The 15,494-nt window shown below is 44.6% G+C and overlaps 1 protein-coding gene across 1 annotated transcript; it reads right to left on the bottom strand.

Moving 5' to 3' along the window:
- Positions 1-730: 730 nt before the first annotated feature.
- LOC145901471 (uncharacterized) lies at positions 731-10,066 on the bottom strand. The gene is made up of 11 exons (XM_082989171.1): positions 9,732-10,066; positions 9,442-9,549; positions 9,016-9,164; positions 4,324-4,445; positions 3,580-4,257; positions 3,191-3,454; positions 2,793-3,022; positions 2,458-2,605; positions 2,224-2,354; positions 1,886-2,111; positions 731-1,763 (listed from the first exon to the last, which is right to left on the bottom strand). The coding sequence occupies exons 1-11, from the start codon at positions 9,941-9,943 to the stop codon at positions 1,623-1,625; spliced, it is 2,409 nt and encodes an 802-aa protein (XP_082845297.1). The 5' UTR covers positions 9,944-10,066; the 3' UTR covers positions 731-1,622.
- Between the last annotated feature and the right edge of the window lie 5,428 nt (positions 10,067-15,494).

Here is a 15,494-nt window from a genome sequence, read left to right as displayed (position 1 = left end):
AAGTATTCTGCAAAAGAATCCATGTGAATAACCCTTGCAGCCTTTATGCGCTTCCTAAGTTATGGGTAGTCTCATTATTGCCAATCCTCAATAAAGATTTGACTAACTGAAAAAGCCTGAAAACAAGAAAAAAAAAATAACCAAGAACAGATTAAATAGATTTATTTCCAACAATCGGCAAAGTTTCTTGTTCTCTTTACAATTTACAAAAAAAGATTACAGGAGCAAGAACTCCGTACCGCAAAATAATGCAACAAGCCAGGTCTTTACTGAATCTCATAAACCTTATCTACCTGGCAAAGCTTCATTATTCAGGCAACCCCTTAGCAAAGGACTAAACTCATTCATTGACAATTAAACTTTCGCGCACAACACTTCCTGAACTGCCGCACATAGTTTAAGCTAAACACAAAGGAGTAACCACTTAGGCCTTCATGCCATTCTATGTACAAACAAGCCTGCACTTAGTGGTTTTACTACAGTGAAGCCAGCAGGCGAAAGACAGATGCTTCGGGCGTGGGAATTGTTTCCTGTTTATACGTATAGACCAGTTTGCTTTGAAAAAATTCTTGCAAAGTTTTGGAAAGCTGTATATGACGACTGCACTGATTCTACAACATTACCTTATAACTCCCCTTTCTTAATGATTGATTTTACGAAAAACAAAAGTTGTGATAAAACATTTTATTATTTAAATACCACCATGTTACGCATTTTACACTATGGGGCTCGGACAAGTGGGCGTTCGCCAAATCGTCAAAGATCGACGTTTGCGGCGCTACCCTTGTTTCGCTGAGGTCGGTAAAAAGTTGCAGTCGTGTTTTTTCAGCGATTTAAAAAGTTTCATGCATGGAAAAAGGTTCCAATCGCTGAAAGAAGGAAATAGGAGGATAGAGCAATGACGAAAAGGCCGACCAGCTTCAACGAAACGTAATCGCGCCGACGCCACTGTGACGCACAATTACGCCCATGTCAAAGTCGAACAGGGTATTTCTATTCTCTAAGATATAGATATCTATTCGCAGCGCCTCAGGTACATGTCAAGTAACGCTTAGAAACAGAAAACACCCCGTTAAATCTCCCACAACTGTTGTTTGAAACGTATAACTTGCTCGTTTGGTCGCGCCGCCTTTTGTTTCGTGTGGCGAATTTCAAATGATTCGGTTACGATGCGATTTGCCATGCGCAGGGGAATGACGCGACCTGCACGTCAAACACCCACGCAATATATCAAAATATTTAGGTTGAATAAAATAGGGCGGCGCGTTGCAAGAATCTGAATAGATGCGAAGTTGGTGAAACGGACGGATGGATATAAAAATATCGAAAAATCTCCCGCGGCGAATTTGGGGTAGAAGACGAGACGAACTGCGGGTGAGTTAAAAGCGAACGTTGCAACAAAAAAAGCTTCTAAAAGGTTGCTCGTCGAGTATAAAAAGTAAATAGGGAAAAATAGAAATACAATATTTTGGCACGACTACACGTATTGTCCACATATGGGCAATGAAAGCAAATCCACCACGTCGACGTATTTTGCGGCCTTTCCTCCGTGCCGACTACGTCACAATGCATCCCCTCGGTCGGCCTCGGTCTATCACGTCACAATGCAGTTACGTAACATTTTACAGGTGTTTGAGCCGATTGTAGAGATTGTGCTTGGTGCGTTCGCCGTGCCAAGTTTTGCTCTTCACGCGACACATGCGAAGCTCGCGCTGGAAGTCCTCGTGCGCCATCGGGCGGTAAGTTTGCGGGTTGCAGTATTTCTATAAAATAGTAAAACACTTTAAAATACATACCAAAACGCGTCATACACAAAAATGTACCCATCTGTTGGTTCAATAAGTTTAACACGCAGAAGAAATACTGGAAAATGAGAAATACGAACCTTATTTTCAATCCCAGAGAAAAAATTCTTATAGCCGTCTTTGAGAACGTACACCTCGGGATAGTGAAGATGAGGATAGCGGTTAAGCTCACGGTCTTTGCTTCGAAGTGCACGCGCCATGCGGGGGCCACGCTCAGAACTGAACTCGCAGTAGAAGACGAGCACTGGTGGCTTGTAGCTGCCGCTCTTTTGACAGGTCCACAGTGGCTTCGCGTTTTGGAAGTACCTGGATAACGGCAAAAAACGGTTAGTCCTTGTACGAGTCGAATTGAACCACGCACTATTTAAACTTTTTCTCTTATGACAAAACGAGAAAAACAAAATCTAATTCAACCAACCTCTTGTAGAGTTGTTCCTCCTGCCAAATGTGGTTGGCTCCTTGCACGTGGCCACCATCGTATTCGTATGGGTAGCGACAATCAATTACCTCGAAGCAACAATCGTGTTCGTTGTTCACCAGCGAGATGAGCTATACAGTAAAACTCCGTAAACTACAGCCCATCGCGTCACGCATTAAGTCATTGCTCGACCGAACCGTTGCCCGGGCAACTCTTAACGCGAAGTCGGCTCACCGTTTCGGGGGAGATGTACTTGAGGTCCTGATGTTTGCCTTGGACGGTGGTGAGAGAACAGACGCGACTGAAGTCGCCAATCAGGTTGGGATCACTGCAACCGACTTCGACAGCTCGCATGACGTCGAGTTCGTTATATGAGCGAGATCTGCTCATAAAAATGTAAAGTTTTTTGATAACTGTCGAAAATGGTGGCCCAGTATGAATTGAAGTAGATGGAAAGTTATTTAAAAAGTTCGTCGGTTGAATGAATGCAAAATCTTCTGTCTCTATTGAGCATCATAGTTGTCGGTATAACTGAGGTAGTAATGTTACTGATGTGTTTGCCAACAAACCTGTTAAGGGACGCGTTATGTTCGTCGTCGCCATCCAATGACGTCATACCACATGGTGACGCGACTTCAGGCACGGACTCCTGCAAGATGGCACTACGTGAGCGCACGACGCCCAGAGGGGTGTTCGAATCCTCAGCCCGCATCTCCGCCCGCTTGAGGGCGTGCAAAGCGCGACGGGAGGCAACCACTGGGGGCGCTGAAGGGGAGCGAAAGAGCTCGCGAGGTTTCGGCTGAAGAAACAAAATTACAATTTAGTACAGTGTAAGTGTGCAAGGTTACAAATACTTACAAACAAATTTTGGATTAAATATTTCATAAAAATAAGAATTATCACTTGTATATTTGCATGGATTGCGAAATTTCGTACTCTTAAGAGACAAATGTGAATAAATGCCTACCAAAGAGTTAGCGAACGAATCGTCAGCCTCCTTCTTTGAATCGTCCAACAACAACAACGGCGCGCTGATGAGGCCGTGGAGGCCGGCTGGAGCTTGTGACGTCACCGAAGCGTTCTGCGCACCGTCGCGCACGTTTTCGTTGAGCATCTCCTCCAACATGTTGTCGGGGTCGGACGACATTTCCATGACGTCATCTTCGATGTCCGAGTCGTTGGTGCTGCAGAGACGTGAATGAGAGAGCGGCGCGTCATCATCAACACCGAGCTGTGGAAGTTGAACCATTTGTTTATTTTGATTCTATTTGAATACCAGCATAAAGCTACATAACAAAACAATTTTAACGACCGAGAAATAAAGCTTAACATTAAAACCTTTAAGTGAAAATTTACCATTTGAGCAGGAGCCGAAATTGGCCGGAAGCTGGCCTTGAGGGATGAAATTGGCGAGGAATGAAAGAAAGCTGCGTCGGCTGACTTCGTCTTGCGCTCCTTTGCGCCAAACGCCATCTTGCGGCGGGTTGAGCGGCTCTCGATCATTGATTCGCTGCACTTCACGCGTTTGGACGCGCACGCCAGAGATGTGTTGACGCTGGAGTCCAACGAACGCTTGTTGGCGCGGATCTGGGGTACGGCATCGTCGCTCATGAAGCAAGGCGAAGACTTGGCACGATAAAACGGCACAGACGACGACGGTCGAGGCATAGGGACATTGCGTGCTGACAACGACGCGATACTGCCAGGAACAACGCTCTTTTCAGGTGTCGAACTCCCGTCCCGAGGGCTCACACGCAATTCAGGCTCTTCTTCCGCCTCTTCTTGTGCGTGGTTCACTGCACTGAAAGCCGACGAGGAACTCGATGTAAAGTGCGGCACCATAGGCGATGACGTCATATTAGGTGACATCAGGAGACCCATTGGGCGCCGAAAAGAGGCGTTTGCGGCCGGGCTGGTGGCCATGGGTGACATGGGGCTACCAAAGCGGTTCTGGGTTTGATTTCGTTGTAGAAGCGGACTGTTCTCTTTGCCGCCTCGATGGTCGTTGCTCATCGCGCGAAGACGAAAGCGAGACTATATAATAAATATGAATTAGTTTCGAGTTGCTACATCCCAGCACATAAGGCATAGTTTTCTTACCTTTGTGGCAGGCATAGATTTGAAGCGACGCAGCTTGTTGCCACTGGAAAGGCCCAGGGGCTCGCAAAGGTTGTCGTCGCGCTCCCGCAGAGCAAGTGGAGAACCGTCCGCGAAACATCCTTCTGCGAGCAACGTCAGACGTGGTAACACGCGTGGAACAACATTCCATTTCATGGCTTTGACATACGTTGTAATTATCATGTGGTATATTCGAACTATTTCTACGATTCACTACAAATCGAGCTGTTGTCTAGGGAATGTATCTCCTTTTAGTTTAAACTTTGAAACAACTCCCTTTTCTTTAGAACCTTACATCCTATTCTGTGTTTGCCGTCTGAAGCGGCCGAACAAACTGCGCGATCCTATTCAAAGCACCTTCGCAAATCGGCTTAAACACTTGACCGCTCAACTTCAGCGATCGTTTGAAGGCCTTTGCTCTTCCGACCGGCGGACCATAGCTCGCTGACCTCTCGCCCTTCATATGACCTTGACCGGTTGAGCATGAGGCCTTTTCACACTGCTGACTATCAATGCTGCCACTTCTGTTGGTCGTTGTTCCATGAGTGAAATGGAACCTGAACATCTGGCGCCCTCTCGTTGCCTGCCTGTTCGCTTTGAGTGCTCCTTTTTGCACACCTGCATCCAACAATCGTTAAACTAAACGTTGACAATACATGGTGATGGTGGACGTGGTCTGGGATTGAGGTTTTGAGCAGGATGGGCCTTTGTTTGAGAATGTAATTGGCGGTGTTGCGTTAATCGTTTTGACCGTGCAGCGCTTTCCGGTTTGCGCTCGTAACAAACGGTGCGCACACGTGTGGAACCACCGACAGACAGCAGCTTCGCGAACCGACGCAAATTCACGTGCGCTGAGCGGGTAATGCGCCGGACAATGGACATGTTATGTGTTAACAAACATGGCGTGCAAGGCACAGGAAGAAATTCGTAGCGGGAACATTTAGGAAATGGATCGCAGCAGCGTCAGTAACTAGATTAAACCCGATATGGATTTTACATGACCACCTTAATCACGTGGATATCAACCAAAACGCGCCAAACAACGGATATGGTCTGGTGCTGTGGCGAAATAATTGACCAGCTTCCGTTTCCCACGTTGCTAATTACGGGCCTACACGACAGGGAGAACTTCTGCCTCATGACCTCATCCCCTTTGTCCATGACAATTACGGGCGGCCGCTATGACTTTCATTATCGTTTGCGAACGTACATGCAGGACTTCTACGAACTCAAACCACCGCTTCTGTGAACCAATTTTAAACGATAAAATAATTTTCCAAGAATCGGAGCAGATGCAAGGGACACCGGAACGTTTTAAAAGGTAAATGAAGGTCGTAAAACGTCGGCTTGGGTTTTGAAATGTGGGAATAAAGAGTATAGTAAAATCGCGCGACTTCTAAATACCATTCTTCACAGAGCGTCGCGTCACCGCTCGCAAACGCACCGCGAAGGTTTTTTGTGTTCGTTCAAAATCGAGACTGCGAAATGACCAAGTTGTGACCTGCCTCGGCATTGCCGAAGACGCGCACTTTGGTGACGCGGGATCGGGAGTTTGTTGATCTAGGCTGGCAGCGCGGCCGATTTAAATCGCGAGACGGTTGATCGCTTCAGTAACCGATGCTAAGCGACGTACAATGGAGGAATCGTCGACAAGGGACTTCAAGGAATTCGGACACTCGATACGTGCCAGCTTTCTGATAGCAATTGATTCGTCTTAACGATTTTTTTGACGCACCGGTGAATGTATTGTGTTGACTGGGGCATCCCACGGTGACCAAAAATTCACACTGCTGGAAAACAGTAGATACCAAGCGCACGTTCTAGCAATTGTAAAAGATGAAAATGTCGCCATTATTTCGTGCATGTGGGTCGCCGTCGAGCGAATAAACATGGCCCGTTCGCTACAAAGCATGATTAACAAAGCGACGAGCAATTAGAAGCGCCGCAAACGCAATAATTCCCGGCTTATTTCACTCAAGAGTCGAGGAAGATCTTCAATGTTTGATTTATGGTCGAAATTGCGGAGGACCGACTCACAGCATGATGATATTTATTCTTTTTCGCGTCACCATTGGATGCTGTTGTGTTACGAACTGGGGTCAATTAACCTTCGCACAGTGCAGTAAATACAATAGGGCAAATGGAGCGCGGTATTTATTTGTTGACGACAGGAATCTTTCGGGCGGTGGGCAATTAGCAATTAACGTGTTTTGTCGGTTAACAGGGCGTGAAGCAATTCCCATCGGGCAACAATGTGACAAACTTCAATATACCGGCGCAAACCGAAGGTGGCGTGCCAAAAATCACACTGTAAACGGGGCCGAGGCAGCTGTTTTACGAGTTAAGGCAACATTACTTAACGCCAATATTTGCCACGCAATTTTGCTTCTGTTTCCCGCACCGCACCTTTCCCAATCCAAACAACAATTTCAACAAACGCGAGGCTCAAAAATTTGAACCATCGCACGTTTTACGATAGCGTATCAAGGCGCCGTCTCTTGAATAGTTTCCGGAGCAGCTTTGTGAATGAACAGTTTCGAGAGAGAGAGAAGAGAAAACGAGCGCCTGGGCGTTGTGATCCACCCCGTCACGCCACGGTGCGCACGCCAACCGCCGCGCGCTGTTCGTGTTTGAGCAAATACCAAGGCACGGGCGCGCGAAATACAAAATCGCGTGGGCGCTGAAATATTCGGAATCGCCGCGTAAACGCCCGTGCACGAATACTTCGGTTTTGAAAATGTTCCAATAACGGACGCCCGAAAGCCCAAGGCCATAAATATCGAAATGCGACAGTTTTCAAGCAGGTTTTCTAATAACAAGGTATAGTGTTTAACGACTGGCAGGTCCACTGGTATATGTGTTGCGATTTGAAGTTGCATAAAATACCACTTACATATTCACAATTTTGAAACTTCAAAGTGACTACTCCCTTGTGTATTTAAAATGAATCAAGCGCGAAGCCAGCCTGGGCACGTTGGCTTTTGGTACGCTAACGCGTCTGGGCTTGGGCCTAGGCGTATGACGTACTGGCAGTGCGACTGTGACGTCAGAAGGAACAACAAACTAGCAGGCGTTGAGACCAACGTTATTGCAGCGGCAACCATCTACATGCGAGACACATGCGGTATTTACACAAAATCTTTAGGCGTGAGCCTGACCAATTCCCACCCGAGGACGATCTTCGCGAGCGCTTAGCGACCAAGCGAAAGTGTTTGCAAACATTTGGCCAGTGTGCATAGAGCGATTTGACCGCGTTTCCTCGGCACTTGAGCGTTTTCAATCGCAAGCGAAAGTAACACAATTAAAAATCGCTCCCAATCCATTCTAAAGCCATTTCATCCCGTATTTCCTACAAGCGTACGCGACATGCAGGCGACCGAGCCGACCGGTTAAGGGGATTAGACGCGAAACACATTACGACGCTTTGTTTCTTATCGCAACGGCGGAATAGTTTATTATACGCTTCGGCAACACAAACCCACAGCTCCGGTTGCAGGGGCAAAACGACAGGCTGAAATATACACAAGCGAACACGTGTTTTTGCAGTGGCCAGTGCCCCAAGGGATGTTGTTTACACCGACTTACACAAACAAAAGCCGATCTTGTTTGTGTCGCGGAACTGCTGACAGGACGTTTTAAGTGCCTTTTCCGACGTGGATCATAAACAACGCAAGTGCAATATCGACGCCAGTCGCCCAACACACAGGTTCGCTGATTAGAAGCTCCACGTGACTAAGATGGTTGCCATGGGATAATGTACCAGCAGCAGGTGAAGGTTTGAGTCCAAACCAAGACAGCCATGCCAATACATCACTTAACCATATGTCACGCGCTACATGACACAAGGGAAAAGTGCCCATGCGCGTGGTTTGGGCCAACTGTCGCACGCAGCTGTCGCAACTGCACATTATTGCTCGCATCATCGACCACGACCCTCGTTACAATGTTTGTGCATGCCGACCATCGGTTGCTACGCTTTTTAGTGTTGCCTGGTGCCGACAGAAATATGTTGTGCTGATCACGTTATACGCGCGAATTGTTGTGCCGGATTTTACAAATCGCATTACTCGAGAAATCGAAACAGTGTACAATGTTTCCAATGTCGCTGCAATTAAATGCGATTTAGCGCTAATGTCCCGCAAAATTGTGGGAGGGCCGATTTATCGCCGCCGCAAAGCATGCGGTTAAGCAAATTCTTCGCTGGTACAATTCCCAAGCTAATGGAATTTTGTGACTCCCTGCGTACTTGCTAACTACGCTCACTTTGACACAATCAGCTGGATTCGTTTGCTATCAGGATGAGCTGCACTGGTTTTAATTACTGGGGCAGCTTGGTCAAAACCTAACGCCGGTTATACGTCCTCCACCTGGTCATTTACACTATTGTGTGCTAACAATGGAAGCAAGCTGTTATCCTGGCAGTCTAGTTCACCTCCTAGAACAGATGCATAATTTAAGTGCACCTGTCTGAAAATTATCTGGCCTGAAACTGTTGGTTTGCTGTGTAAAAATATTACTGCAATGAGCAATGTGGATTCTAACAACTTTCTATTTAGTCTAAATATATTTTTGCTAAATAATTCCAATATACTAAAAATTTAAAACAATACAAATACTTTAGCACATTTTACTTGGTTTTGACAAGTACAATGTTTAGTTATAACATAGGCTTACCACTGGTTTGGCTGGCGTTGACTAATGGTGAAGCAAAAGAGAGCACCCCAGCCGGAGAAGGCTGGCCAAGGCTGCTGGCCAATGGTGAATCAACACTAGACACACTTGACAATGACAATCTTTTTCTGGGTGTGTCAGATGTTTCTTGACTGCAAAAAGTAAATACTTAATAACACCATGGAAACAACACTACTTTAAACAAACCATACCACCCATTCATGCAGAAATTGTTTATTACGAAAGTAGAACCAATCATAGACATACATATCGCGAAGAAACATCAAGTATATCCATTTGTAAAGATTGTTAAGATAGGTTTTCGACATTTTTGAATTTGTTTGATTAGGCTTGATGATACAATGACATGCAGCACATCACAACAGCAAACAGGCACTTGCATATAGTTACCGTTCTAAAGTTTCCCACCTGGTGTTCAGATCACGAAAGTCAAAAGCCAAGCTGGACATTGGTGACATTTCTTTTGGCGAATATAGACCAGGGGAGTACCCACCATGGTTTCGGCCATACAGCAACCTGGGAAATTACAAATAAATCAATAAACATACAACAATTTTTAAGCACAAAAACAACAACTAGTTTAGCAGTGTACATTAGAAACAATGGCATTTTCGCTTCTGTGTTACCCATATATATCAGTGCACAATCATCAGACTATATATACTTAATATATACTCAAGTAATGCAGCCATATTTACCTGTTTGGGATGACCGGTCGGGTAGCAGATGTATTAAAATATGCACTGGGCTTTGGCAGACCACTCAAACCACCAGTTGAGGCTGGGTGGTTTTCCTTGTCTTCTCCATCATTGACAACAGATGATCTCACAAAAGCGTTAAGCAGCGAAGGCTTAACCAAGGAAGGTGCTGATCTGTTTGAGGCCGCTGAGGAAAACCCAGAGTCTGTCATTTTTGACACTTGTCAATATGGTTTCTTGCCTTGTCGATTGTGATCCACTAGCTTTGTGTGTGGTAACAAACTTGAGTTGCGGTCATAAAAAGTTTTAATAAATACTACGGAAATCTCTAGAGATTAAAGCTGTTCAAAAAGGAATAAATTGCATTATTAACACACACGCTTGCGAGATAATCCCAAAAGTGAAACTTCTGTGACCTAGTTCAAATGACTCACATCGATCCATATTATTGCCAGTATCGACATCCAACGTAAAATTAAACCGGCACTAACAGACCTACTGGTCATGTCAGATGCACTGAACATCTGCCGGCCACAGTGGAGCCAGTTTTGCTTCATCACAAAGCAGCGCGAACCACTCGACAGCCTCAACGACACGCTCCACATAACTTCTGTAAAGTTTTGGACACTTCAATAGAAAGGGCTGTTCGCTCAATTTGCTTGCCACTGTGTCAACACAACTCAACTAAACACGCTTTTCAAGATAACCTAGTTGACATTTATTCAATTGCATGTTAAATAGCGTTTATGATCGGTAAGCAGTGAATAAATTAAAATCTTTATACTAAGATATCGATAGCTGTTCAGCGCAAACACCTCATTGTTGAATGAACCGTTCTCACAGTCTTTCTCTGCTACTAATACTCAAAATCTGTTCCAATTTGGTGGCGCGGATATGCAACGAGAAAGTAGCCAACTGCGAGGCGAATCGAATCACCTTTGACTGGCAACGCTGAAACTGAATTTGTCCTATTGTGATGGCTTGCCGAAAAACAAACTAGTTCCTCGGCCCTTGTCCCAGATTGCCTGAACTGCGTGAGATCTGCCTGCTTACCTGAGAACTGAGTTTAACGATTGGCCTCGTCCTTCTTTTACCTTGCGGGATTTGCTGAAAGGAAGCTCACGCAACGCAACCGAACGCGATGCAGCCCGGCACCAAATCGCTTTTGTCAACATTACCTGGCGCACCTACTCTACCCGTCGTGACGTCACGCGCGAAGAAAAAAGTTTTGTCGGTTGGCACATCTGAGTGTCTCCATTGTACTGATCGTATGCCAAGAGAAATCTAAGCTAATTTATTGTCAACGTCCACATGCTAATATTAATACCGTGCGTTACAAAAACGAGAGACTTGCATTTGTGCTCAGTTATTTCTTTTTACCTTTTTTTTAAATTCTTTTTTAATTTAAAGACTGACAAAGTTGCAGAATTAATGCAAGACGTGTCGCATGAATATCGCACGGTACCAACTTGATTCGTAAACTGCAAACTGACAGAAAATGTTTCCACAATACAGATTGACTGTCCAACCTGCACGACCGTTTCCATCAAACTAACTGCAAAGTCAGTCGACTCGGTCTTTTAGCAGACATGCTAGCCACTTTCTCTGCACCTTACTACAAATTAAATGTACATTACAACCTTGCCGAAAGTACAATGAGAACCCAGCTAGTTCAACAGCAGGTAGCTGAATGCTTGGTCGCTGCACTTGCAGCAGTCGTTATATCGCCCGCTGTCTTTCTTTCTACGCGACTACAGTTGCAATGTTTTCATAGCGCTGCAGATAACGCGCCGGCGCCGGGTTTCGCTTTGCAATGCGCTGCCTTTTTCGCTCTGATAACGCTCGCCAGCTTGGTCAAGCCTTGCAGCACAATCCCCCCTTTCGAAGCTCAAATTTACTCTCACCCCACAAGAGAAAAGCTCAGGTACACAATTGTTTTGTCACAGGTGCACAGATTGTCGACTAACAATAGCCACAATCTGCCGTTGACTACGACTTTCTCCGCTCGCAGATAAGCTTCGCTAGGACTATAGAAGGGCAACATATGCTTTCGCCTTCTGCCGCATGGCCTCGTTGATTCGCGATCCGCGACACCCTACATTTACAGCAAGCAGTTGCCGACCAGTGGCGTTAACGTGATGGGAACGCTGTTAATTGAATTTTAACGGATTTCGTGCTCAACGCGTCGAGCAAAGAGGGTGGGAAAAGATCGCCTTGCTTTGTGAGGTCATAAAACGTTTAATGGACATTATAGCTGCAGAAAAATTCAAACCACAACGTTACTAGGAAAATTTTTCATCCGTTCTCAAATATTAAACAACAAAAAAAGCGACTGATACATTTTCGACTCCGCAAAAACTCATTTGAATAGATTTCAAAAAGCTCGATATTATTGGTTTAATCTCATAAACAGTGCCAGAAAATGCGCGTCCCCGACAGCCCAAAATCACAGGATGTTAACATTAAAGGCGCAAGAAGCTTGATGAACATGACCAGGGCAAGGCGCAGCCAAGTAACCTTATTTACTGTGTGAGATATTTCCACAACGGGTGGCGACGCTCCAAATCCTGGAACCACACTTTCGGTTCTCGGTTATCTTCTGCAAACACCGAGGGATGAACGCCACTCGCGCTTTTCTGCGCCTCGAAGCCGCGAAAACTGAAACATCCGGGCAAAAGCTAAACACAAGCTATCTATTGCCGTACACAAGGATCGAAGAAAGTTGTTTGCGTTGAGAAACTCGGGCAATTCGGAAAGGGCTATTCCGGTGCAAAAAATAAATAACACCATATCGAACCTGCATCAGCCCTGCAGGATAACGGTAAATGTATCACCTTGCCGAACAAACACGCTAACATTGCTTCCAATGCACTGGAATTTTTACAATTTTGCTAATGGTGATTCTGCAGTGTATTTTTTTTGCTTTTTTGTAAATTTGATTAAGATATGACCAACTGTATCGCGGATAACGGCAAGATGTCTTTCCTTCCGCAAAACGTCTAAGAAAAGCAGGTCGTTTGGTGAGTGGGGAGCATTTCCTCGTAAAACTTCCAGGAAACGATTGGCGCAAGCCCCTGGACGATTTAAACAATTCCACTACAATGTTTACTTGGGCTCTTTATAGAATATTGGTTCGGTAATATTTCATTCCAGTGTAAAGGGCAGTTATCACAGGGAAGTCTACTAATTCCTTCTGAAGTTCAACCAACAGCCGTTACCAAACCAAAGGCGTTTTAGAAATAACGCAATATAAAGATTATGACCTGATCGACATGGCGCGCAATATCGCATCCATTGTTTCTCGCGCTCTAGATCTTCTTAAAAGACGGCGCGGGTCGTCTTATGGGGTTGGTCACTGAAATGAACGATCCTGCGGCGTTTTATGACATCGACAACCGAGTCTCGGCCCGGATTACTGTGTCATAAAACTTTTGCATAGATGTTATCTTCTACAACGGCAGGAAGCAAGTGGATTACCTCTCTACTGCGTCATAAGAGGGTTTGTGGCCACACGTCTACAGATGGAATGGGATGTTTGTTGTTGCGATCGCCGCACCTGTCGTAAATTAATAACTGCACAAGTGATTGCACCTGTCCGAGAACAGTCCATCGACTCTTGGACTTTTTGTCACAGTATCGCCAAAATATGGTAAAATATGAACCCTTGACCTTTTGTTGATTTTTGTATGCGGAAAACCTTGCAGTTTAAAAAAAGGATTGTTTGTCATCAAAATGCACTTTGTCGTCTTCGTTCATTTTAAACTGCACTTCTAAGGCGATTAACAGAAAATAATTTATTCTTGGAAATAAACCACCTATAGTAGAAAAAAATCAACACGGTCGATTTTCGGTTTTGCAGAAATGCATTTTCTGGAACGACCACAAAGACAGTTAACTGTTAAATTGATCTCACGCCGAACGACAAGCACATAATTTGCATTCGCACAAGGGACCCAACCATGCGTGGATAAAAACAAAAAGGCTGTAAAACCACTTAGCCCGAAGATATGTGTCTTTCGAGGATCGACACAAAAGCTTTGCAACACAAAGATGTCGATCAAGACAGCGATTGTGCCGACTATTATCAATCGGCAGCAATGCGAGGTTATCTTGCATGTGCGCGTTAACAAAAGCAAACAGGCCATTAGGGAAGAAAGCGCTGCGATTAAACCTTATTAGCGTGGTATTGTTATACTGCTCCGAGACTGATACCAGCGATAAGACGGGTGTGTAGAACTCCTTGCACCTCGGGTTCAACGAAAACATCGAGACAACACAATGGTCTTTCATTGAACATCTGTAATAGCGGCGCGCGCAATTTTCGCGGTAAACCGTTCAAACTTCTATAAGCTGCAATCAAAAGTTTCGTCAGAGTGGTGATTATCTTGAAGGTGGTTCACAGAATGCTCACACGCAATATTTAGGTTTGTCTGTCTAGCGCGTGTTTTCACATGTTGTTTTTTTTTACATAACTTCCAAGAAAGCTTTTAAAAATTCGATATGGCCTAATTACGATTCCCGCTCAGCCCAGTGCTTTAGAGTATTTGCTCCATTATTTTTACTTTGTGTGTTATGTGATGCGATTGTTTTTCCAATTCTACACGAAAAAAAATTTTGAACTCTTTTTATGGTTCGGAACTTCACATTTTGCGAAATGATAACAGAGTTAATTTCACTGAAAGTCGTGGCTGGTTTCTGCATTTACCCATAGATTCGAAAAAAGGCCGACCGGAGTTTAACTCACACAATGGGAACTTAAACACAGGGTGGTGGACACTTAGAGACAAACCAATGAACATCTGGACACACAAAACGTCAGTAATTGGTGCTTAGAGACGCCAACCCCGCTTTAAGAAGGACGGAAGTTGATTGAAAAGTTTATTAAAGTTCCACTACAATGTGTGTCACGTCTGTTCGCCAAATGTCCTTCTTATCAAAAAACTGCGAGATTATAGGATTATGGAACGAAATCACGGCTACACGTGTTATAAAGCCGGACTTAAACAGGCTGCCTGAAAACTAACTACAGTAAGTGACGCGTCTTTACAAAAAGCCAATCCACCAACATTTTTCACAAGCATTCTTGCAAATATACAACACCATATACTCTATACCGCAACTAGCACAGGTTTTCACTAAAGATGGGCATACCTAATTTGTTACTGAAGCTGCCAGGTATATTGATAATTGACAAAGGGCTCCTCTGGAAAAAATGTCCTCACTAACCTTTCGGTCGTTAATCAAAAATAGGGATATGGGTTTACCTTACATTACTATCAGAAACATTTACAGAATAAGTTTGTCCAAGTTGTCTCACGCTGGGTTTCTAAAAATACACACCCTACTGTTTCAGGCCCATCCACACTGAACCAGTGGCCACACAAAGTATAGAGACATGTGCCTTATGAAATGATGTCAAACCGCGGATCATGTTACATCCTGTGTGGGGGTGGAAGCACCGATGCAGGCTCGTGGTTTCCAGTCAACCAATCACGTTTCCACAAACGTTATTTTTATACTGTATGCGAGCCACACGCTGAGTCGTTTTTTTAAAGCAAGTCGAATTAATGCCATCAAAAGCTGCGCTTAGGGACATTTTTTACAATTAATTACAAGTTGAATCAGAATCAACTATTTTAATGCCATAAAAAGCTGCGCTTAGGGACATTTTATTAAAGCACAAAAGTGTAACACATAAAATCATTTTGAATCGCTGGGTTAAAAAAATAAATAATGTTGTAATTTGTGTGACGCGAGCAAAGT

Source organism: Ascidia mentula, chromosome 1 (assembly GCF_947561715.1).
Source record: "Ascidia mentula chromosome 1, kaAscMent1.1, whole genome shotgun sequence".
Taxonomy (NCBI): domain Eukaryota; kingdom Metazoa; phylum Chordata; class Ascidiacea; order Phlebobranchia; family Ascidiidae; genus Ascidia; species Ascidia mentula.
The sequence above is the reverse complement of the archived record's forward strand: the minus strand, read 5'-3'. Positions and strand labels throughout refer to the sequence as shown.